A 24,775-nucleotide genomic window follows, 5' to 3' on the forward strand; every position below is an offset into this window, starting at 1 on the left:
TTGCCTCGACGTCGTGCTTTCATCGCCACCCACGTTGAATTTAGTAAACGTTTTCTTCTTTTCCTCCAGTTAGCCTTCATCTGGTTGCATTGATGTCGTGAGCGCATCGTCATCCATGTTGCACTCAGGAAAAGTCGCCTTCTTCTTCTTCTCCGCCAGTTGGTCTTCATGAGGCGGCAGTAATTTCTTGGTAGAATCACCATGCACGTTGGACTACGCAAACGCCGCCTTCTTCTTTTCCTCCAGTTGATCGTCCTCTTGTTGCAGTGACGTTTTGGTTGCATCGCTCTCTTGTCTGTCGGTACTGAGGACAGCCACTTTACACATGGAGAGGTATAGGATGTAAGGGCAGGGATTACCAAGATTGTTGACCAAAGAGGTGGCTTCATAGGGCTTTGCGAAGAAGGACTGGGATGGGCTTCAAATCCACAGGACAGGGAATTGTGGGACAGGTCATCATCTTCAGCCTTGTCTGGAGGGCATGCTTGTGGGGCAGGTTGGTAACACTTCACTTCATCTTCGGCCTCAGGCTCCATTCGGCTTTCTTCACCATCATCAGGACCTCTCTCTCTCGTCTCAGTATCGGGCCAATCGCTTGTTGGTTTCAGACCTTGTCGATGACTTTCGTCTTGCAAATGTCCATCAACGTCAGGCTGCCTTGGATTCTCTTGACCACCATCAGGACTTTCCTCTCCAGTCTTGGCAGCTGGACCAACGTCAGGCTTCCTTGGGTTCTCTTGACAGCCATCAAGACTTTCATCTCCAGTCTTGGTAACTGGACCAACGTCTGTTGGGTCCGGACCTGGCTGGTATCTCTCAGCTTGTAGATGTCCCTCAACAGCTTCGTCAGATTTCATTGGGTTCCTATGGTCACCCTCAGGGCTTCTCTCGCTGGTCTTAGAATCTGGGCAAGCGTCAGTAGGGTCCAACCTTCGTAGGCCACTTTCAACTTGCAAACGTTTCTCAGCAACATGCTTGGGCGCGGAGCAAACATTCACTTGATCTGTCTTGCTGTTTGAGGTGATTTCTTCTTGCATAGCTGCCATCTGTCCCTGCATAGCTGTCATCTGTTCTTGCATGATACTGGTACTGGTGGTCAGTTGCTGCATGCTACTGGCGAGCTGTTCCAGCAAGTTAGGTTCGACTTCAAAAAGATATGTGTCCGGATCTTCTTTTTCTTCCAACATGTCTTCTCGGAGGCGTGCTTGTAAAGTTTCCTTGTTTCCATATACCTTCAGCCTTCGTCCACGGAGTTCTTGCTTCAGTTCTCTAAAATCAAGTTCGTACAGCAGTTTCAGACAAGCCATACTAGATCCGATCCAATCCGATTCCGATCCGATCCCACTTCTGACACCAGTTGTTACGAATCTCACTATCCAGGCTCTCTGCAAACTGCACCATACACCACCAACTTAAAGAACTTGACAAGTCAGGGCTCCAAAATAACGTAAAGGTTTAATGTCCATAAATAACAGCCAATACTGTACAATTGGCAGCACGTAGAACAGTACAAATAGCTCTGCGATAACAAATATCTCTCCGATAACACCGTTCCGCCGTATCAAGTCTTGCACTGGTCTCTCCGTCTTGTTCCGGGCTTGCACTGGGTTCAACAGTTCAGGACTGACTTCACACACTAGGCTCGTTGTGTCGGACTCGATCACGGACCAAGATCAAGACGCCAGCCGTCTCAACTGTACTTGATAGTACTCCGCACTGAACCGTCGTAATGCTCCGTACAGGACCACACTGTTGAACTGTGCTGTAGTCGACCGTGTTCTGAACTCCTGTCGTAAACCCGCTTTCTGAACCGTCTTGACTGCGACACCTCCGCTCTTTATATAGGGTCCCTACTGGCCTTCTAGAACCGGACAGAACGTCGCTCGACCATTCTGGGACGCTCCTGAGCTCTGTTCACGACGCCGATCCTACTCGAACCTTCATGTTGTTAACTCGTCTCGGCCGATCGTCGTAACTCGTCACGGTTGACCGCTCGTCTAGCGCTGGCCTGGGGCGATTTGCGTCGGCTGACTACACACACACCACTACCCCTCTCTGTGCCACCACCAGGTTTATAACAATATATAGAATATATATATATATATATATATATATATATATATATATATATATATATATATATCGTTTATAGTTTATTATTTATATACCTATGTAATCTATGTGTAGAAACAGACAGAAATAAATCTATATAGATTATATATCGATTAATTAATTATTATAATTTAATAAATAAGATATTTTCAACTAGGCTACATTGGCTACATATGTATTTCCTCTGTCTTTCTTTTAATTGCCATCCAAGGACCCTCTTCTTGTTTTCATAAGTTGGATGTTTTGTGACACATTAACACCCCCTTCCCTCCCATAGATGCTTATAATTCTTTTCATGACTCTCTCCCCCTTCCCTCCACTGCCTGTTGGATAGTTTGTGACACTACAAGCTGAGTGTATACTTCTCCTCACTGCCAGCTCATCTGGAGTGATCACCTGCATTGGGCATGGTCTCTGGCTTCAAATTAGCAGCCCGCACTTTTTCTTTCATTCATAAATTATATATTATAGACATCTCGATCTAGGTCAAGCTTATTCATTGAAAAAATCATAGATTTATTAATCCCAATAATATTTCTTAATACGATTTTGCTGTGTCCAATGAAGGAGAATGAGCTGAATTCATTATTATTCGTTGTACACCCCCTTATTAAATTTTATTTAACAGCTAACAGTATAAATGAGATTGGAATGTCTTTCTAAAGATGTTTGGAAGCTTATTTTGATATGCCAATCAGCCTACAATCAAACAGGCTCATAATATAGCCTTCATCCCTTATATGGGTATGAATTGCCGGGGGAGGTTAAAACAACAGCTTTACATACATGGTTACCGAGAATCTAAAAAACTGCCATCTGCTTTGGAAAAACGGAACAAAATTACCGGAACTTATCTAAAATTGGACATGCGCAGTCCCGAAACGTTGATTTTTGCTCCAAACATAAAAACAAATGAATTACAAACAAAAAAAGCGACCCGTTCATTGAAGGAGAATTTGATGGGGTGTCCAAAATATAAGAAGCTACTAGACTCTAGTCACTCTAGATCTAGTCTAGATACTAGTCTAGATCTAGATATCTATATAGTACTAGACTAGAACTACACCATAAACTCTAGATATAGATCTAGATCTACTATGATAAAGATATAGATTACATCTAGATCTATAATCTAGATTCTATACCTTTAGACTTTAGTCCATAATGACTTCACTATTACTCTAGATCTCTATATGAGTGTTTCTCCAGTACTGGTTACAACTAGGTATTGGTTCACTAAAAAGTCCGTATTTCATAAGATTGTTATTCAAATGTGACAATTTGCATTACATTGCATTAAGAAATGGTTAATCTATAAATTTTGATATTTTGAGCTCATAAGGTGCTAGGGAAATATTGAAATTGTAAAAAATGTGTGAAATTACTACCCAAAATGGCAGCTTTTGATGTAACACGGAACACCATGGTATGATTGAATTAATATCGTACTAAAACCAAGGGGCATAAAACTTCCATCTTTGTTGGAATATGTTAACAAGATCCTCATATTTCAATGTCATTATTTAGTTTTTCTCAAGGTTATTAAAATATTGATTAAACACGGTCACAAAAAGGCGTTTGAGGCGCATCGCGATGTGTCCCACTTTATACGGAATTACAATCCTCTATGAATTGTAAACAAGAAATAAATAATATGCTCAACATTGCATTTCTGTTACAACAAGCATTAAAGATTTCTTTTAAAGTATTTTTTTTGTTAAAAGCTTTCTAAACATGCATAACGAGCTTAAAATAGGTCGAGGTGTCCCAGATGAAGCGCCTGTGCTGCGTGTGTTAAGAATGGGATTATTTTTCCCACAACACTACTTTTTATGAATGAGAGTTCTTTTGAGCATCACAGGTATTGTGTAGAACAAAAGAAGTGCCGTTTCCGCTGGAAATACTGGCGTAGTAATTAACAGGAGTACGTAAACAATAGCGTGTCCCACAATAAACCATTGATGCGCCTCAAGCGTCGACACGATCAATCGCCGGCAATCTTGCACAAAAACCTCATTTAATCTGTTTTTTGTGAATCAACAACCCATCAGGTACGTAGATATTTCATTATTCTACTGAAATTTAAGCTTATTACAAATAAGTTTGATTGCAATATCCAAATCGAAGTGCTTTTTTTATTACGAGGTTACTAAATTTAACCATTCAATCATGACGTCACGTGAAGCGTCTTGAACACAATTTAGTCTTAAATCGTAAAGTTAATCAATTTTAAAGCCTGTTACTAAACAAAAAGTTTATATTTCTAAAACAATTATGTTGATGTAATAGTAGACGTGTGTAGCGATTTAAAATAATTAATTTGTTTTTATTTTGAGAAGTAAATTGGATTAGGCGTTGAGGCGCTCCTTGGGACCCCGTGCTGGTGTTTTCCATGCATAAATTATGGCGTCACATGTAGCGTCTAATGCGAGTTCAGGATTTGTTACGTTTTCTGTATTCATGGAAGTTTTAATTAAGATTAAATGATTTTAATATATGTAATAAACTATTTTCATAATTAATCATTTTAAATGAACATTTATTGACATCTTTTATTTTATATTTTTTGTAATTTTACTTTACATCGTTTGGGGCGTTTCAGTGGACACTACTCCGTTTGTTTACAAATGGTGTCCTAGTTTGCGTCTGTTAAGTCCAAATAGATTTTAGTGATAGTTTGTTAAAGATTTTACAGTGTCAGATAATATTAGCTACATCTAAAAGAAATAAAGCGGTACTGTTTAAGAAATATTAAATAATTAAAATTTACTTATTACTGTAAATAAGATTTAGAACTATTAGATCTTTCGTTTGAGGCGCATCTCGGACACTTGTCTTTAAAACTTTAAAGAGCTTAACTCTAGATCTAGAAATCTAGACTGATTAGACCTCTAGACCTAAATCTAGATTTACTCTAGATCTAGATCTAATTATGTAATTCATTATCTAGATTTACTCTAGATCTAGATCTAATTATGTAATTCATTATATTATAGCTAGATTTACTCTTGAGTCTTGATCTAGACCTAGAGTAGAGTAGAATAGTCTAGTCAGTCTAGATCTAATTCACTATCTAGATTTAGATCTAAACTAGATTATTAGATTAGAAATCATTAGATCTTTTATGAATCTAGACTAGTGACTCTAGACTAGATCATTTATGACTAGATTTAGAATCTATTTTTAGATTTAATAATATATTTTTCTTTAAATTGACCAGTATCTAGAAAAATATCTAGAGACTAGATCTATATTATAGACCTATTCTATATTAAAATGTAGATAGTATCTAAAACAAAGTTTGGTTTAACCTGCACTTAATTTCCATTGTATTGTTTATACAGTATATTCAATTATATTATATTCAGTTCTTTCAGTCTACCACTGAATGATTATAACTTAAGTTAATATAATTAACAGTACTAGTCCTATACTATTGATTGAGTCTATCCCTATCAAGCAATTATGGGCATTACTAGACTAGATTTAAATAATGCACCAATATATAATATATTATATGTTTATGAAATTTATTAGTAGGCCTATATTATATATAATAGATCTATTTATTTAGATACTTATACATTTTTTATAAATTACAGATTTCAGTAATGGAGTATCTGTTAGAGTTTCAAGGCGTCTACAAGCCAAGAAAGACTCTAAATTTACAAGCATCAAAGCCTGAGTCTCTAACACGTGTTGCTGTTTTAGAGCAGAGAGAAAAGGAAAGGTTGAGAAAAGCTGCATACAGGGCCTAGTTAAGCCCACATGAAAAAGCTTGGATAAACAGAAAACGCAAAGAAAGAAAACAACAAGCTAATAGTCCACTTAATGTCATCTCAGCAGAGGTTGGTGAATCACTAGGTACTGGATTCCAGACTCCAGTGGCAAAAAGAATGGCTGTTTCAAGGGCTTTGATGAAATTGCCTAGGTCACCCAAGAAATATGCTGCAGTTTTTGATGGTCTCACACAAATATGCTCCCCAAGAAAAAGTAAAAGCTGTCCATGACATACGCTTTCTGCGCCTACCTGAGAGAAGAAAGCTCATCCTTCTAAACAACATTAAAGAAAGTATCAAAACCTAACTACACTCCACCAGCAAAAAAAAAAGTCAGATGTCTAGTGCTCATAGACAAGTACTCTGCAGTATCCTTAGTAAGTACAACAAACTCAGAGGTTGTGCTACTCATTTCTAACATTTGGTCAAGAAGTTTTATGTCCAAGTGCAAATCAGAACAAATTGCAAGAAAAAAAATGACGTGATTGCATTGCACAAAATGCCTTGGAAACAATATTCATTTTTTACAGTAGAGGGAACTGATCCCTCTCAATCATCTGTTAGTGCTCAAACAGGAAAACGTTTCATGCAAAAGCTACTTTACATAAGATGCAGTCTTGCTTATGTGAGTTGTGTTTGAAGATTTTTCTTTATATAGAGGGCATTAATAAATTTCTGATCAAAAAAGGACACAGAGAGCTGACATTAATAAATCCAGCTTCATCACTTGACTTAACTCTATGCCCAAGAACTAATGCCAATTGTTTTCATAAGCTGCAGTGCATTGAAAGATCATGTAGCAACTGTGGTGTGGATTTAATTAACAAGTATTGAGCCTTTAAAAAATTGCACAGATGAATTAGCAGAGTGGAGTATAGTATGTGGTCAAAGATGACGGATGAGTATGTTCAGAGTGATGGTACACTGCAAAAGGTATCAAAGTGGCGACCAGTAAATAAAGAAGGATCTTTTAATGACCTAGTGAGAGGTATTACACCTAACACTATTGCTTACAGAAATAGAAGCTGTTTCTGCTATCCATACAGAAATTCATATGGCAGTCAGTGCCTGCATGATGAAATATGTGGCTCTTGGAAGGTGTTCAAACTTCAGAAACAAAATGGTAAGTACTTGTATTTATTTATTTTTAAATAGCACTTTACAATTATCTGAGAAAAAAACATTATTCATTTTAAAATTACGTAATTGATTTCTAAATGAAATTGTTTCTTTTTCTTCAGTAGTGCAATCTCAGTCAAATCTTGAAGACTCTTTGGATGTCAGTCCCATATGCTCAAATTCAAAGGTAAAGAGCTTTTACATATAAACATTTTAAACATTTTCATTGAATCTTATGTTACCTGTATTGTATAAGTTGTTTTTTAATAATATACCTTGCTAAATAATTTTAGACTCATTTTAGAAATTAAGTATTTCAGCCCCATGTTGTTGTTTTTTCAGGCCCAAACAATTTTCTTCACTCATCAAAAGTACATTGTAAATAGCTGTGTGATTGTCAAGTATGGGGAAATATTCTATCCAGGTATAATTTTTTGCACTGTGTACCTTTTAATTTCAATAAACAAGTTCAAAGTATGTTTTAGATTGAAGTATTAACTTTTCAACATTGCTGGTAATTTTTTCTAACAGGAGTTGTGATAGAAGTCCTGGATGATCAGCGCAGAAATAATTTTTTTAAAAGGCACAGAAATTAAAGAAATATAGGACATACAGTTAGTGTATGCAGACAGGATTGTTACTGAAGTGATGTTGATACCAAGGCAATAGTTTGAGAGTGGAATGTTTTGATTTCTGAATTTGTCAAATAAAATTTGTGTACAGTTTTATGTGTTTTCTTTTCTTTCTTTTTTTTTTCAAACCTTTTTCTGTGTGTTAAAACTAACAAAAGATATAAAATATATATTTGTCAATAATTAAAAATAATAATGATCATTCACTTGTGCACAGATAAGACAAAAATATAAACTTATAAACATTATTTTAAAAAATGGTGTCCCATGAAGCACCCGCGACATTTTGTGAAATTAAAGCAGCATTTTTACAAATGGGTACTATATGACTAGAATAGTGAACTTAATAACAAGTCTAATGGATCACTTTAGTGCAAAAATAAAATAATTTCAATATTCTCACAGAATATCTTTTAAAAAAACTTTAACTTGTAGTGTCACAGGTGCTACGGTGTCCCAAATTTTGAATTGAGCTCAAATCCACTTTTTCTATGCAAAAGCATAAATTTCAGTATCTAAAGACTAATATCAATAAAGACAGTTATATTATGCTAAAATACAATGAATTTATCAATTGGTCGTTGTTAAATTATCAAGTGGTGTCCCGGTGATGCACCTGTGACGCAAAAGGGGGTACCCCTTGAATAGACACTGCTGTCAAAATCTACATCTTGCAATTCATTTTCTATTGATAAATTCTTAAAGTGAACTGGTTGAAGAAGTGAATACAGTTGAAATGAAACCAAAAACTTCAACTTTAATTTTTAGCATAATGTGACACTTTTTGGCACCAGTACTGGAGAAACACTCATATCTGCTCTAGGTCTAGAGTCTAATCTAGAGTCATGATGATGATCTAGACTACATCTAGACTTACTAACTTACATCTAGAATCTATATAGATCTAGAATCTAGATCTATCTAGAGGAAAATAAAAGTAATCTATAATTTATAAAGATCTAGACTAGATCTAGTATCTAGTAATAGATAAATAGTAGAACTAGATCTAACTACTAAACTAGATATAGATCTAGATCTAGAATCTAGATTGTCTATATATAATATAGATCTATACTATTATACTAATATAGATCTAGATCTAGACCTCTATTAAGTCTATTTACTATTACTATAAATAGATAGTATAATTATATTAATTATAATTACTATGAATAAAAGTATGATTAAAGTTAAAGTATGATCGTCTATAGCTTACTCATAGTAACTCATACTGTCTATACTCATACATTAAAGTGATACAATTGCCATGAATTGATACAACTATTAGATGTAGATATAGATCTAGTATGGATCTACTATACTAGTAGTATTATATTTTATATATATCTAGATCTACATTATAATACAGACTCAGTAACAGAGTTACACTTAAGAATTTTAGTTAACACTTAATTAATGACTTAAGTATAGATTACTATAGATTAGTATATATATATATATATATATATATATATATATATATATATATATATATATATATATATATATATATATATAATCTAGATATACTATTTAAATTAATTATAAATCATCTTTGTTGTCTAGATTTAGATCTCTATGCCTATGAGGTCTATGACTAGTAGGCCTATGACTCTATGATTAGTTACTTTATTATTATTGTAACTGAATCATCAATCTCTAGATTTAAACTAGAAAAAGTAAATATAAATGTTATAATAATAATTATAAAATTATATGATAGTACTGATAGTATGATTCAATATGATATATGATCAGTGTTTTTTTTTTGTAAAAAAAAAAATAGGTGCTGGTACTCATTGATGGAATGCCTAACTTTTAACTATTATTAAATTAATAATAAACGTTAAAATACAAAAAAAGTAATAATTTTTTCCCCACATTGAAAAAGGTGACGGTACGCCATATTGGTGCGTACCGTCACAAAAAAACACTGTATATAATTAAATATGATATATATATATATGTATATTTATATATACATATATATATATAGAGAGAGAGAGAGAGAGATAGTCTAGATCATTGATGCAATCTTGCCACACAGTTCCGATTGAAACTAAAAAAACGCTTCGAGGCTCTTGCAGATATACTGCTCCTTGAAGAAGAGTGGGCCAACTTCAGAGATACCACTATTGAGTGCGCGGAAGAAGTTATGGGAACGAGGTGAGGTTCATACAAGGAACAGTGGATACAAGACAGAACATGGAATTTGATCGATGAGAGGAAAAAAGCCAAACGTAGACGAGATCAGAAAAATGAAACACAGGATCACAGCCTAGCGGAAGAAGCCTTATAGGGAAGCAGATCTGAAAGTAAAGAGTAGCTGTCTGCGAGATAAACAGGACTGGATTGAACAGAAGGGTCAAGAGGCACAAGCAGCTGCAAGCAGAAATGACAAAAAAACTCTCTATCGTATTGTCCAAGATCTCACTGAAGCAAAGAGTGGACATGGAGCACAGATAAAAGACAAGCAAGGCAAAACTTTGCTAACGAAAGAAGAACAGGATGCAAGATGGGTAGAGCACTTTAAAGAAACCCTTAACCAACCGTTGTAAGACCTGACTTACACATTTAAGGACCCTTCTCTGAACATTAATCTCAAGGTCAAGACAGACCCAATAACTGCTGAGGAGGTTACCATGGCCATTGCAGTGCTAAAGAATAACAAAGCACCAGGGCTAGATATGATATCAGCAGAAATGCTAAAATATAGGCGACAGTGCATTGTTAACAGAATGACATATCTCTTAAACCTCTGTTGGCGAACTTCAAAAGTCCCCGAGGACTGGCAAAGGGGAGTGATTGTAAAGCTTCTAAAAAAGGGCAACTTGGCAGACTGCAACAACTGGAGGGGCATTACTCTCCTCTCTGTCCCGAGCAAAGTTTTCAGCACTGTTTTGTTTAGACGGCTTCAACAGTCTGTAGATGAAAGGCTTAGAGAAGACAAGCAGGATTTCCAAAGAGGCAGACTTTGTTCTACGAAATATCATAGAACAAAGTCTTGAGTACCAACAACGGCTAACGATCAGTTTTGTGGACTTCAAAAAAGCGTTCGATAGTGTCCACCGAGAATCACTATGGAAAATAGTTAGAAAAAACGGCATCCCAGAAAAATTCTTCCAGATCCTACAACACCTTTACAGTCAGTCTAGTTGCTGCATTAAAACAGAAGAGGTAACAACAGAGTTTTTTACCATCGAGACAGGTTTGAGACAGGGGTGCATCTTATCTCTCCATCTCTTAAGATGGCTTAAAACAGGATGTGATTTCAAGTGAGATCGGGAAATAACAAAACGAAATAGTGTCTTTTTCCAAGAGAAAAATTGGTATTAGGAATGTGAAATATTTGAAAATTCTTCATTTATCTCAGATGTTGCATTTTCATAAATCTTCTCTGTGACATGAACAAATGAAATATTGAGATACAGGGGAAAATCAATTTATTATTGATATCTGGGTCCACCTAAAAAATTTTAAACAGCTTATTCTATTTGCAACTAAAAATGACTTATCGTATTTCATGAGTTTAAATTCACTGTGTGTTGTGAGGAAAGACAAGTTTAGATATTATGAAGGTAACACGATTATTTGATGACAAATTCGAAAAGAATACTTTAAAACTTCCATGCTATTGTAAAGGATTTAGATCACAGACCTACATTATATAAATAAAGGTCTGTGAGTTAGATTTTTAGAATGCCTTTTAGTGTAAATTGTAATGTAGTAAAACCAGGCTAAAAATATTCTCAAAAAACTATTTCTAAATATTGCAAAATTAGAAATAAAAGGAGTTTACTGAAATCCAGTTTTCCAGATTTAATTTCTTATGCTCAGGGAATTAGTGCAATGTTTGAAACTTTATATGTTTATGAGCTGCATTGAAACTCTGTGTCAGAAATAGATTGATGATGTTGACCTCAGTTCACTCTTTAAAAAAACTTGGGTTAACCCCTTGTTGATACAAGGCCTATAGAGGCAATGCTTAAAAGAGACCCTGGGTAAGGTACCAATTTTATATGGAAGATGATTTTATTTCAAAGGCGTACATCTTTCTAACAATCCCACAGGATGGCATAATTAAATTGCATATAGATAGTTACATATTTTGTAATAAAAATATTGAAACATAAATAAAGTTTAAAGCTTGTATAACATGTAACAGCACTAGGGTACAAATGTTATTGAGAGAAGAATTTAAAGAAAATACTACTTATCTAAAATTTATATTTCAGAATCACATCAAGTACCAGACCAGTTGTTAAAAGGTTAAGCACAAGAATGTCCAAGTTAACAGCTCAAGGCTCAAGCCTGATTAGTACAATGGCTATAAATGATAATAAAGCTGGAATGGAAGGGCTTAACAAAGAGAAAATAAATCAGATTATATTTGAAGCTTCTAAAGGTATAAAAAGATTTTTTGTGCTAAAATTTAATTTAATACTGATATCTTAGAAATCACATGAAGGTTTTTAAATAATGTCCCTGTTACGTCTAATTATGTAATGAGATTCTTTAGCGATACACTAACACCAAAACGACAAAATCATAGTTTATAAATAATTTAATCTTAATTAACACAGTGAACACTATTTTGTTTATATTCCTCCATTTTGGCTCTCTTCCTCTCTAATATAATTTAATCTTAATTAACACAGTGAACACTATTTTGTTTATATTCCTCCATTTTGGCTCTCTTCCTCTCTAACCCTTTCAATGCGTATTCGCACCACTCCTCATTCACGCTATGCTGCACACATAACAGTCCCTATATGATTTTATGATTCAATTAAAAAACATATTTTGTTAAAGTTTGAGATCCAATGTTGAATTAATAATATTTATAACTATCTCTTGGCACAGGTTCCAAGTTTTTTGAAAATGAACAAAAGAAAGAGGAACAGTTGAATCAGAAAATTTTAGAGCAACAAATTTTAATTAGTAGTTTATCTTCTGCAATGTTGTTTCATGGTTTAAAAGAGGTATTAGATTTACAATTATCCTTTTTTATTTGTATTTTATTATCTTTTCAACAATAATAAGTTAAGAAGTATCACATTAGCAAGAAATAAGCAATAGGATTAAAAAAAAACAACTTGAAAGCATATATAAATTTTAGATTGTGTGTCGTTAAAAAAAATTTGTTGAAAAGTATATTTATAGTTTGTTTTTATAGCATCTGTTTAAAAGTTATCTGCATATGTTGATGTAATTTTTTAGATGATAATATACCTATAATTTCACCTTTTAGCCTTTTTTTTTTTTCGTAAATAATTTTAAACTGATGAAAAAGTATTTAAATCAGTGTATAAAACCATTTTCTTTTCTTTTTAAAGGCAGATGAGCTCATTGAGAAGCTAAAAGCTTGTCAAGATTTATCACATACTATAGTTCATGTTGATATGGATGCATTTTATGCTGCTGTGGAAATGAGAGATGATCCCAGATTAAAAGATAAGCCTATGGCTGTAGGTGGCATGAGTATGTTGGTGAGTTTCAGTATCATGATTAGCTTTAAAAAACAACATCTCAGATTGCTTAATAGTTATTATATGTAATGTTTAAATGCTTTATTTTCTTATTACAGAGCACCTCCAATTATATTGCCAGAAAATATGGTGTTAGAGCAGCCATGCCAGGATTTATAGCTCTGAAGTTATGCCCTAACCTTGTCCTAGTGGAGCCAAATTTTACAAAGTACACTGCTGTGAGTCAAGAAATTAGAGAAATATTCGCACAATATGATCCTAACTTTTCCCCTATGAGCTTGGATGAAGCTTACTTGGATCTTACTGAACATTTAATTTATCGCAGAGGGTCATCAAATTTATGTAGAATTTTTCTGCTGAGACTAAAGACTGATAATAGCAGCATTGTAGTGAATGATCTTGAATGTACCTGTGATTTGAATGCTGTTTTAAGGCCAAGTGTAATTAATTTGGAAGAGCTTAAAATTAATAGTGTGTCATCTGAGAATCTTCAGGAATATTTGAATTCCTTAGATTTTTCCAACTTTAATTTGCCTAAAGATTGTCAGGTGTGCAACAAGAAATTACCTCCCTTTTCTTTAAAACTGTATGACACAACTGTGGAAGATGCTGTCCTAGAAATGAGAAACAGAATTGAACAGCGAACATTTTTAACTGCAAGTGCAGGTATAGTGCACAGATAAATTTTTAGATACAAAGAATTCTTTTTTTTTTTTCAGTGAAACTATTATAGATACAACATTTCTGTCAATTAAAATAATTAAATCAATTTTGTTAAGACAATATTTTTGTGATTTTCAGCATAATAAGCACCAATTTGAATAATAAGTTGCATTATTATTATAAGATAATTTTCTGCACAAAATCTTTTCTTTTGATTAGCTTGTTAAAATTTTGATGTAGCACTAAAATAGATTTCAACATACAAGATGTATATTAATTATCATATTCTTTTGAATATGATACTAAATCTACTTTACTAAATCCTTATTACTATTGCACTTGAAAAAATGTCAAACAGAATTGCACCCATTAGTTTACATGATAAAAAAAGGTCTATAATATTTTTACTCTTAAAATGTTAAATATTGTTATATAAACTTGCAAGTGCAGCTGTGAATGTGCATTTGTCATTTTTTATTAAATACCTTTTGTGCTTTAACATAAAAACTGTTTGATTATAAACAGGTTTTAAAGCATGCAATATTCATGATTTAGTTTAAAGGTAATATTTATTCTGTTAGAATGCAAGTTAACAATATTTCTACTATTGAAAAAAATAGTTTGTTTTTTTTTTAACATAGGCATTGCACCAAATACAATGTTAGCGAAGGTTTGTTCTGACAGAAACAAGCCAAATGGACAATTTCAAATCCATCCAGATGTGCAGGAAATTGAAGAATTCATGAAAAATCTTCCAATTAGAAAAGTAAATTTTACATTCAAGTAGGGTGTTTATTTATGTGTAGAAAATCTGAATTTCAATAACTAGCATCATATATTTTAGCATGATAAAATATTAACTTCAAAGAAGTTGTTCTTTGCCATGGATTGTGATAATCCCTAATCTTGCTGATAAAAATGTTATATATTTTTTAATGTTTTCATTTAATTTATCCATATCTTTCCTCAGATTTCTGGAATTGGCAAAGTTACAGAGAAACTTCTGGGATCATTGAACATAAGTCTTTGTAGTGACCTCTATAAACAAAGAGCATTGTTATACCATGCATTTTCGTCTTTAACTTTCCAATATTTTATGAAAATCACACTTGGCATGGGCTCAACTTCTTTGGAAAAGTAAATGAACATCTTTTGGTCCTTTAAAAAGATAATAACATTTATTTTTTTAATTTGAATAGTTTTAAACTTCCATTTAATTAATTGGATTTTTTTGTTATTTCACATAAAGATTACTAACTTTTATTACTTAATTAATTGAAACTTGACATTTTTATAATTGTGTATCATGATGTTTCATCATTTTTCTCAGAGATGAAGAAAGGAAAAGTTTGAGCACAGAACGAACATTTGCAGAAATTAGTGATCCAGCTCAACTCTACGAAAAATGTGCAGAATTGTGTCAGCATCTGGCCAAAGATTTAAATGAGGAACAGCTAATGGTATTTCAGTCATTGTTAATAATCTTGAATTGTTTTTTTATGTTTTGCATGTGTATGTATTTTTGTTTGTTTTTCTATACTGATGCAGCTCTTCAAAACAAATAAGTTGACTCGCACATTCACCAGTAGACAATGCGCAGCACAAACAACATAACCCTGAACCTGTTGACTTGGAAGTCTACTAATAGTAACTTTGTACTTTTAGGCTGTTTTAAGAAAAAAACTACTTTGTTACCTCACAGCTGCTGATGTCACAAGGGACTAAAATGAACATACCATATCATACCATAATTTTCCCTCAAGATATATCTAAATTTAACCAATTCTTATGTAAACAGTATTTTTATTATTTATTATTATTTTAGCTTTTATATAGTGTACTTTCATGCTTATAGCATGCTCAGAGCACTAAGGTCCAATCTCATTTGTGGACTAGTTGGAGGGGTGAGGGGTAGTCTGGGAGGAGGGTTTCCGTGCTGCCTTTAGGCGCTCAGTAAACACAACTCTGCTCGAGTCGGGTGTTGAACCTCTATCCCCCTTCATAGGTAGCCAAGCTAAGTTCAAGCGCACTTAGCCTCTCGACCACGTTTCCCACCATTTTAGAAGAAAGAGCAGTCAGTAGAGGTTCATTTGTATATATATTATGCATTTAACTTATATTACTAGTTTGGTTTAACAAATCTATTTTTGGGATTTCAGTGTTGTTATTCTAACAGAAGCAATTATTCTTGTTGTTTGGATTTGTTTTTTGTTTTATTTGTTTCTGAGTCTTGTTGTGCTCATCCTAGACCAAAGGATCCCCCGTAATCTATAATAACTACATGCAATAATGTAAGACACAACTTGACATAGACAAAAATAAGATACATTTTATTATGCTTTCTGTTTTCAGGGCAAGACTGTCTCATTGAAAATAAAGACCATCAGCTTTGAAATCAAAACCCGCAGCCACACATTACAATGCTACACCAATGATGAGAAAATCATTTTCAATGCTGCCAAACAATTGTTAAAAGTTGAAATCGATTCAGTGAAGCAAAGTTTGCTTCGTTTACGACTTATGGGTAACTGGCTTAATATTTTATTATCCTTCATTGCTTTTCAATTATCCATATAATATTACTACCAAATGTAAGTTAATGTATACAATTAACAAATGAGTATTCATTTGATTGAGACTAAATTTAGAGACACTTCAGGACAGAAGAATAAAAACTTAAGTAGCAATAATACATAAAACATTGAACCATAATTTACAAATAAAAAAAAAACTTATAAAATACTCCAAAAGACATACAGATAGAGACACATTTCTTATTCCATATGCTAGGGCAAATTGTACAAGTGCTCCTTCTTCCTAGTGTCATTAAAGAATGGAATGGGTTGTCTGAATCAGTCAGGAAAACCAATGAATTAGCAGAGTTTTCAGTTTCTGATTAACATAAGAATTATCAAATATATAAATAATAATGGTTTTGTTCTTTTTCTTTGTCATTAAATAAACACTCATTTGTTTTCAGGTGTTAGGATGTCCAAGCTTGTGCCTCAGGCTAGCAATCAAGTTTCAATCGTCAGCTTGTTTCATCAGTCAAACAGATTGACTAGTACTGCAAACAGAACAAATACACATAATTTTAATATTCAGAAAACTGACTTTGATGAAAAAGATTTCTCCACTTCCATTAACATTTTGGAAGCCAATGATCCAGTGTTAGAAAGTACCATGACAACAAGGCACTCTCAAAAATCTTTATTTCAAAAAACTCAATCTCCACAAAAAAAATCTATAGAATCAGGGATGAAAAACAGTATAATGAAATTTGTCAGTAAGTCAGAAAGATGCTCTGATAAAATAGCAAATAATTGTTATGTTGAGAGCAACATTAAAGTTGAAAATAATAATAATCTAAGAAATCTAGATTGTGAGAATTCTTCATCAACAAGCTTGAAATTGCAAAGTAACTCAAAATCTAATTTTTCAAATGCAACAATGCAGAATGTTTCTCAAGCCACTTTGATAAGTTCAGTAGAGTCTAAGCAAAAAACTTTCATAAGGTGTCCAGTTTGTGGGCAGCAAAAATTTGATTGGCCACTTGATCAGCTTAACCAACATATGGATCTGTGCCTGAGTAGAAAAACAATTAAAACCATATTGCAAGATGACAAAAATTCTAATAAAAGGTAAATATATTTTAAAAGCATATTTATGTTACATTAAATGTTTTTTAAAATCTTTTTTTTTTTTAATTATTATCTTTAGATTGTCTTTATATTTTAATTAAACTCTTAATCCAGAGAAAAAAATCTAATAAAATATATCAAAGTACCGGCATTGTATTATTTCATTAAAAGAGAACAATACAGCTATTTTAAGGCATTACAATATTAAGACTACTTATTGAGCCTTTTTGTGCTACAATGTAAAGATTTAGATGTCCCATAAATTTAATTTTTAATTACTGTTTTGTGTATATTAATCACAATATATAAACTTTCTGTAATGACATATTTCATTACAAAGTAGAAATAAATAAAATAAAAGTGGGATACAAATTTTGGTTTGAGTTTGAAACATTTGTATAATAAGATAATTTTATCTCAAAGGCACACACTTGCAGGTTCTTCTAATAATACACTGATGTGAAACAAAATTGTTGTTGATTGAAGTTTAATGTTTTCAAACTCAATCATAGAATTAAATTTAATGATAAAATTTGGTAGACAAGCCAGACAACAATTTTCTAATTTTATTTTACATTATCTACAAAAGATATCTGTAAGGCTTCATTGCACCATCGTACATTTAGTAAATTTTTTTACTTAAAAGCACATCATGATATTGAATAGTGAAAGGATACTTCTGCTTATCAGACACTGCAGGTGTATAAAAAACAATGGTATGAACACCATCCTTTGAGAGCTTTCTTAATTAGCATGGCCATAAAGTTAAGAAATACGAGACTCTATCTAATAGACAAAGTGTGTGTATGTTATATTTGAAATTACCAAAAATGTTTATCAAAATACCTGCAATAAAATTTTTCCATGTATGATTTTCAGAACTTTGTTATGATGGAGGATGCAGTGTCCATAAATTTTTTAGCAATCAGTTTTTGTGCATCTTTACATTTATTTAATTTCAAAAGCTTATCTACATGTATTATTTTCTGATTTTTAATGTATTTTTGTCTTTGATGTTTATTAAATCGAGGGCAAGTCCGAAGACAGGCCTGGACAATAGGTTGTATCAGTGTTAACGGTACCGTACATCACTTTTTTTTTTTTTTCAATAAATGTTGATTTTAATATTTCAGGGGAGCTGTTCAAGTTGAAAATGATGACTCTCTGCCAAGTGTACCAAAAAGGAAGAAAACTCAGATTGCTGTTGATTCTTACTTCAAATAATGTTTCATAAATATTGTTAATTATGTTCCTTGTATCTAAATACAAGACATTGGACATAAAAATAACTATAACTGTATTTTATTTAAAATACTTTGTAAATTCATTATTCATTCTACAGTTGTATAATATAAATTATTATAAAATGGACATTTTTGTAATTTAAAAAAAAAATTGACTAGCAATCATTTACTATCCAAGTATATTGGAGTGACAATGTATTTGTAAAGATTTATTTCATAACCAAAACGTAATATATGCCATATTCTATACATAATTGTATCAATTTTTTCAGTTGAATAAAAATATACTTTGATATTATGTCATATTTTTTTTTTAGAATTTGTCAACTAAAATAGTAACTGGTTTTTTGAGGAAGGGATTTTTCAGAGTAGTCTTGGAAAATACTGGATTGTCTCAATAAATATATTTATGCTTGTGAATCTTGGAACCTATCTGCAGATCTCGAGAAGAGGATCCTAGCAATGGAACTAAGATGCTGTGGAAAGATCCTAGGTATCTTTCACAATGACCGCATCACAAATCAAGAGATTAGAAATAGGATTAACACAGCAATTGGACTCACGACGACCTGCTAACCACTTTAAAAAAGAAATGCAAACTTAAAACTCTATGGCCGCATCACACGATCCTCAGGGCTCGCAAAGACCTTCCTTCAGGGAACAGTAGGCCTACTAGGATAAAGAAGAGGCAGACAGAGAAAGCAAAAGGAAGACAACATAAAAGAACGGACAGGTGAATGAAATTCTATCCAAGGCAAAGGACAGGAATGGAGAAAAATGTACAGTGGCCCAACAGACTAAGGGATAGGTGAAAGTGATTTTTCGGAGTCGTCTTAAAAAAAAAAGCTGATTGTTTCAATATATATATATATATAAGACTTTGCTGATATCTGAACTAGAATAAGAGAAATGTCTATTTCAACTTATTTTCACTCAAATTTAAAAGAAATTGCTTTTAAAGAATAAGTTACGTATTTCACAGCGCGACGCCATGATGCTCTGGTTTTCCTGGCTAGTCAGGCAACCCATTCCATGCCCAAATAGCACTAGGGAAGAAGGAGTATTTGAAGAAATTTGTCCTAGCATATGGGACGAAGAATGTGCCTTTATCTTTGTGTCTTTCGGGGTATTTTATTGAATTTTGTATTTGAAGATTATGGTTCAGGTTTTATGTATGATTGCTACTTTACTTTTGAGTCTTCTGTCCTGAAGGCTTTCTAAATTTAGTGATTTTACTAAAGGTGTTACTCTAGTCAAATGTGAATATTTTTTTGTTATGAATCTCACTGCTCTATTTTGTGTCTGTTCCAGTTTCTTAATGTTTTCTTGAGTTGAAGGGTCCCAAACGGAGGATGCATATGCATATTCTATTATTGGCCTAACCAAGGCTAAATAACATTTTAGTTTTATGTTCTTATTTGATTTATAGAAATTTCTTTTAATAAACCCTAATGCTTTGTTTCTTCTTCTTCTTCGTTCTCATTGTTATGTTGGAGTGTTCAGATGACTAGACCAATATATGAGATGAACTGCGCAGTGGTTTCCAAATCAGGGAGCTCTCCAAATAGTTTTCTTTCTATTGGGGCCAGTGTCTTATGCGGGCCTCTTGGTAAAGAGAGCAGTTTTGGAGGACGTGGTTGGCATTCTCTGGTGATACTCCACATGGGCAGATTTCACTGGTTCCAATTTTGAGCTTCCGGTACATGCTTTGTTTGATTCTTTATAGTTTCATCGATATGTGGATTCCATGGCTAATTTAGCTGCAAGAATAAAGCAACATGATCAGGGAACTTTACAGGGAAGAATTAATTCAAAATGTCATATTGGGAAAGTAATTACTTCCCATCTTATCTTCTTATCTTATATAATACAGACGTTACTTCAAAAAAGAAGATGATTACGTCCTACGCGTCATGCATTTAGTTATGCATATTAACCAATGACTTAAATTCTGTGTGGATCAGATGTAATCATTAATCAGTATATAAAGGTTTATTGTTTGCAATAATAAATAGGCAACAATTCAAGGCTACGCCGTGCAATGGCAGCTAGAAATTTACTTCCTATACCCGAGCCGCTCGAGGTAGAAGGTAACATGGCCGCTAATTGGCAAAAGTTTCACCGGAGCTGGCGAAACTATGAGTTAGCCACTAAATTGTCGGAAGAATCAGAGGAGGTCAGAGTGGCCACCTTTCTAACAATTATAGGAACAAAAGCGATGGACATATATGAAGGTCTTGAAATTGAGAAGGGAAAAGAAAGAAAGATGGAAGAAATAGTGAACAAATTTGAAAGTTTTTGCATTGGAAAAACGAATGAAACTTATGAGCGCTATGTTTTCAATACTCGTGAACAGCAAGAAGGCGAGGACATTGAAAAGTACATAACAAATCTGAGAAGACTAGCAAAAACGTGTAGTTTTGAACGCCTGGAAGATAGCTTGATTGGAGACAGAGTAGTTCTTGGTGTTAGACATGAATGCCTCAAAATGAAATTGTTACAAGATAGTAGTCTCACATTGGAAAGGTGCAGAAACATTTGCAGAGCATACGAGACCGCCAACAAACAGTTGAGACAAATAGGCCTACAAGCCGACCCTCCAATCATTGAAAAAGTATCAACACCCTCAAGAACAAACATTCAGAAAGGTAAATGCAGGTATTGTGGAAAGATTCACGAATACATTAAGGAAAAGTGCCCTGCATGGGGTAAAACGTGCCTAGCGTGCAAGGGTAGACATCATTTTGCTGTGATGTGCAAAAAGAAAATTCAGCAGGTGTCAGATGATATGTCTAACGATGAAAGACAGCTGCAGTCGGACACAAGAGATGATATCATGATGGTAAAAAATGAATGGGTGATGTCTTTGGAGAACCACAAAACGAAAAGGATGACAGCAGTTATGACAGTAAATGGTCACCGTGTAAGGTTTCAAATGGATAGTGAAGCTGATGTAAACACCATCCAGGAAAAATACGTAAATAAGAATCAGATAGAAAAGGCAACGCAAAGATTACTAATGTGGAATAAGACTGAAATGAACCCCATAGGGAAAGCTACTCTAATGACGAGAAATGAGAAAACTAACGAAACATTTGAGGGGGAATATATAGTTGTACCAAATAATCTAGCATGCCTTCTAGGTCATGAAACTTTAACAAGAATGAAGTTAATCAAAGTCAATAAAGATAGGTTCATAGCATCAGTAGTGAATAACCAAGAAGAAGACTGTAGTCCAAAGTTTACTGGTGATTTGGGTGACTTAGGAGAAGTGTCTTTAAAGATTGATAGCAGCATTGAGCCCAAGGTTCTGCCGTGTAGAAAGATCCCTATTGCTTTACAAGAAAGAGTTAAGGAGGAGTTAAAGACCCTAGTACAGAGAGGAATCATAGAACCAGTGATAGATCCTAAAGAGTGGGTGAGTCAGATGGCAATTGTGGAAAAAGCTAATGGAAAAAAATAGGATTTGCATAGATCCACAAGCCCTGAATAAAGTTTTACTAGGGGAATTCTTATAATCTTGCTACTTTAGATGACATATTAGCAGATTTGAACGATGCCAAAATATTCAGCAAATTGGATGTGCAAGAAGCTTTCTGGCATGTCAGACTAGACGCAACGTCATCTAAATTGACAGCAATGATAACCCCTTTTGGTAGATACAAATGGAAACGATTACCATTTGGTCTGAAAGTGAGTTCAGAAATTTTTCAGAGAAGATTAAATCTAGCGCTAGAAGGACTGAAAGGCTGTTTCAATTACGTTGATGATATTATAGTGGTAGGAAGAGGAAGAACTAAAGAAGAAGCACTCAGAGATCATGATATTAACCTAAAAGAGCTGATGAAGAGATGTCAAGAAAAGAAGATTAAATTGAACCACGAAAAGTCTGTTTTTAGAACAGCTGAAATTAATTTTTCGGGTCATATTATTACAGAAGCAGGAATAAAACCAGACCCGAACAAAGTATCTGCGATTTTGAGTTTGAATGCTCCAAATGATATTTCATCAGTCCGAAGATTCTGTGGCATGGTTCAATATCTTGCGAGATTTGTTCCAGACTTGTCGACAGATTTACAGCCCATAACAGAGTTGATCAGAAAGAACACACCATTTGTTTGGTCTGATCAATGCACACGAGCTTTCATCAAGATAAAACAGAAAATATCGACTCATGGCACACTGATATATTTTGACCCTAACAAAGAGCTTACATTACAAGCAGATAGTAGCCAAAATGGGTTGGGAGCAGCGTTATTACAAGATGGAAGTCCAATAGCATAAGCTTCTAGATCATAAACTGATACTCAGAAAAGATGGGCACAAATTGAAAAATAATTGTTGGCAGTGGTTGTTGGTTTGGAACGTTTTGACCAGTATACGTATGGCAGGACAGTCGTAGTTCAGAATGACCATAAACCACTGGAAAACATCCTTCAAAAACCACTCAGTTCTGCTCCGAGACGGCTACAAAGTCTAATGATGCGTCTTTATCGTTACGATATCCAGTTTCAATATGTCAAAGGCAAAAATTTGTTCATAGCTGATACTTTGAGTAGAGACCCATCAGAGGAAAAGAGTGATATCCCTGATGTTTGTGTCAATACAGTCGGACTGGCAATACCAGATGCAGTGCTGGAGAAAGTCAGAATCGAAACAGAGAAAGATAGAACAATGCAAACACTGATTCAGTATATCCTAAATGGATGGCCAGACAAACATAATAGTCTACCTGAACTCAAACAATATTTTTCACTAAGAGACATGTTAACATACAAAGACGGACTCTTGTTGAAAGGAGAACAAATAATCATACCAATATCACTTCGCAAGGAAATAGAAAAAAAACTCCATGCAGCACATCTGGGAGTAGATTCAATGAAAAGAAGAGCAAAAGAAACAGTTTTCTGGCCTGGATTATCAGCTCGAATAAAGGAAATAGCCAACTCATGTTACATTTGTCAGAAAAACAAACCAGCAAATCAGAGAGAAGAATTAATACAGCACGAAATAGGTTCTAATCCGTGGGACAAGATTGGAATTGATTTATTCCAAATGTGTGACCAACAATATCTAGCTATAGTGGACTATTATTCAAATTTCATAGAGGTAGAAAACATGCAGTTGACAACAACACACGCAATTATAAAGAAACTGAAAGTTTTATTAGCAAGATATGGGGTGCCCAAAGTCTGTATATCTGATAGCGGACCTCAGTTCACATCGGAATATTTTTCCAAATTTATGATGGAATGGGGAGTGACTCATTTGAAATCCTCCCCAGGACACCATCAATCCAATGGAAAGGCTGAGTCAGCAGTTAAAATTTTGAAGAACATAATGAAGAAATCTAGAGAATCAAAGTCAGATGCTTATGAAGCTCTTCTGGAATTAAGAAATACTCCAAGGCAAGACACAAATCTAAGCCCAGCTCAGATGTTTTTTGGTCGGATGACTCGAACACTGATACCAAACAAAAGGAGTAACATTAAGATTTCTACATGTCAAGAGAACATTATGAGAAGGAAAGAAAAACGTCAGATGAGTGTAAAAACATCTTATGATAAGAGGTCAAGAAATTTAAGTCAGCTGAGAACTGGACAGACGGTCTATTTCCAATCTCCTAATGACCCTACATGGAGACGTGGAAGAATCCAGTCTCAAGTCAATCAGAGAGCTTACATTATTCGAGGTGACAATGGTGCAGTGTACCAAAGAAACAGAGTAACCCGAACAGAGAAACAGAAGAAGATTTATTCCCCGATACTGATGCCAACTTACAGGACAATAGAACTCATGATCAACACATTCGCCACTCATCATTCCCTGCGACCAAGGGATCAGTTGAAGAAACCGACAAGATTCAATGACTATGTGTCTTAATGAACTATTGAATGTTGATTTTTAAATGTGATATGTTTCATATTCATTGAAGCGTATATGTGTATTTTATGTTTTGTTGTTTATGTTGTTGTGGTTTTTTTTTTTATGATACTCCCCGAAATGTTTTTTTTTTTAATTTTTTTTTTAAAGAAAAGGGGATGTTGATATGGTGCGCAAAGGTGCACGCGTTCAATATAATAAAGTATCATTCTC

General features: G+C 33.8%; 1 protein-coding gene across 7 annotated transcripts; it reads left to right on the top strand.

The window, feature by feature from the left end:
* Positions 1-2,802: 2,802 nt before the first annotated feature.
* LOC106072262 (DNA polymerase kappa-like) lies at positions 2,803-18,972 on the top strand. Of its 7 annotated transcripts, none has more exons than XM_056006930.1 (15): positions 2,813-4,610; positions 5,715-7,014; positions 7,133-7,197; positions 7,353-7,434; positions 7,542-8,579; positions 11,878-12,047; positions 12,506-12,624; positions 12,979-13,131; positions 13,230-13,797; positions 14,436-14,560; positions 14,765-14,931; positions 15,125-15,254; positions 16,147-16,318; positions 16,775-17,435; positions 18,569-18,972. In XM_056006930.1, the coding sequence occupies exons 6-15, from the start codon at positions 11,924-11,926 to the stop codon at positions 18,657-18,659; spliced, it is 2,310 nt and encodes a 769-aa protein (XP_055862905.1). In that variant the 5' UTR covers positions 2,813-4,610; positions 5,715-7,014; positions 7,133-7,197; positions 7,353-7,434; positions 7,542-8,579; positions 11,878-11,923; the 3' UTR covers positions 18,660-18,972. The 7 variants fall into 7 exon arrangements, with proteins under 7 accessions (XP_055862891.1, XP_055862911.1, XP_055862882.1 ...); XM_056006920.1 differs by having other exon boundaries at positions 2,815-4,163; XM_056006929.1 differs by having other exon boundaries at positions 2,812-7,014.
* Positions 18,973-24,775: the final 5,803 nt, after the last annotated feature.

The sequence above is a fragment of the Biomphalaria glabrata genome, chromosome 1 (genome assembly GCF_947242115.1).
Source record: "Biomphalaria glabrata chromosome 1, xgBioGlab47.1, whole genome shotgun sequence".
NCBI lineage: Eukaryota > Metazoa > Mollusca > Gastropoda > Planorbidae > Biomphalaria > Biomphalaria glabrata.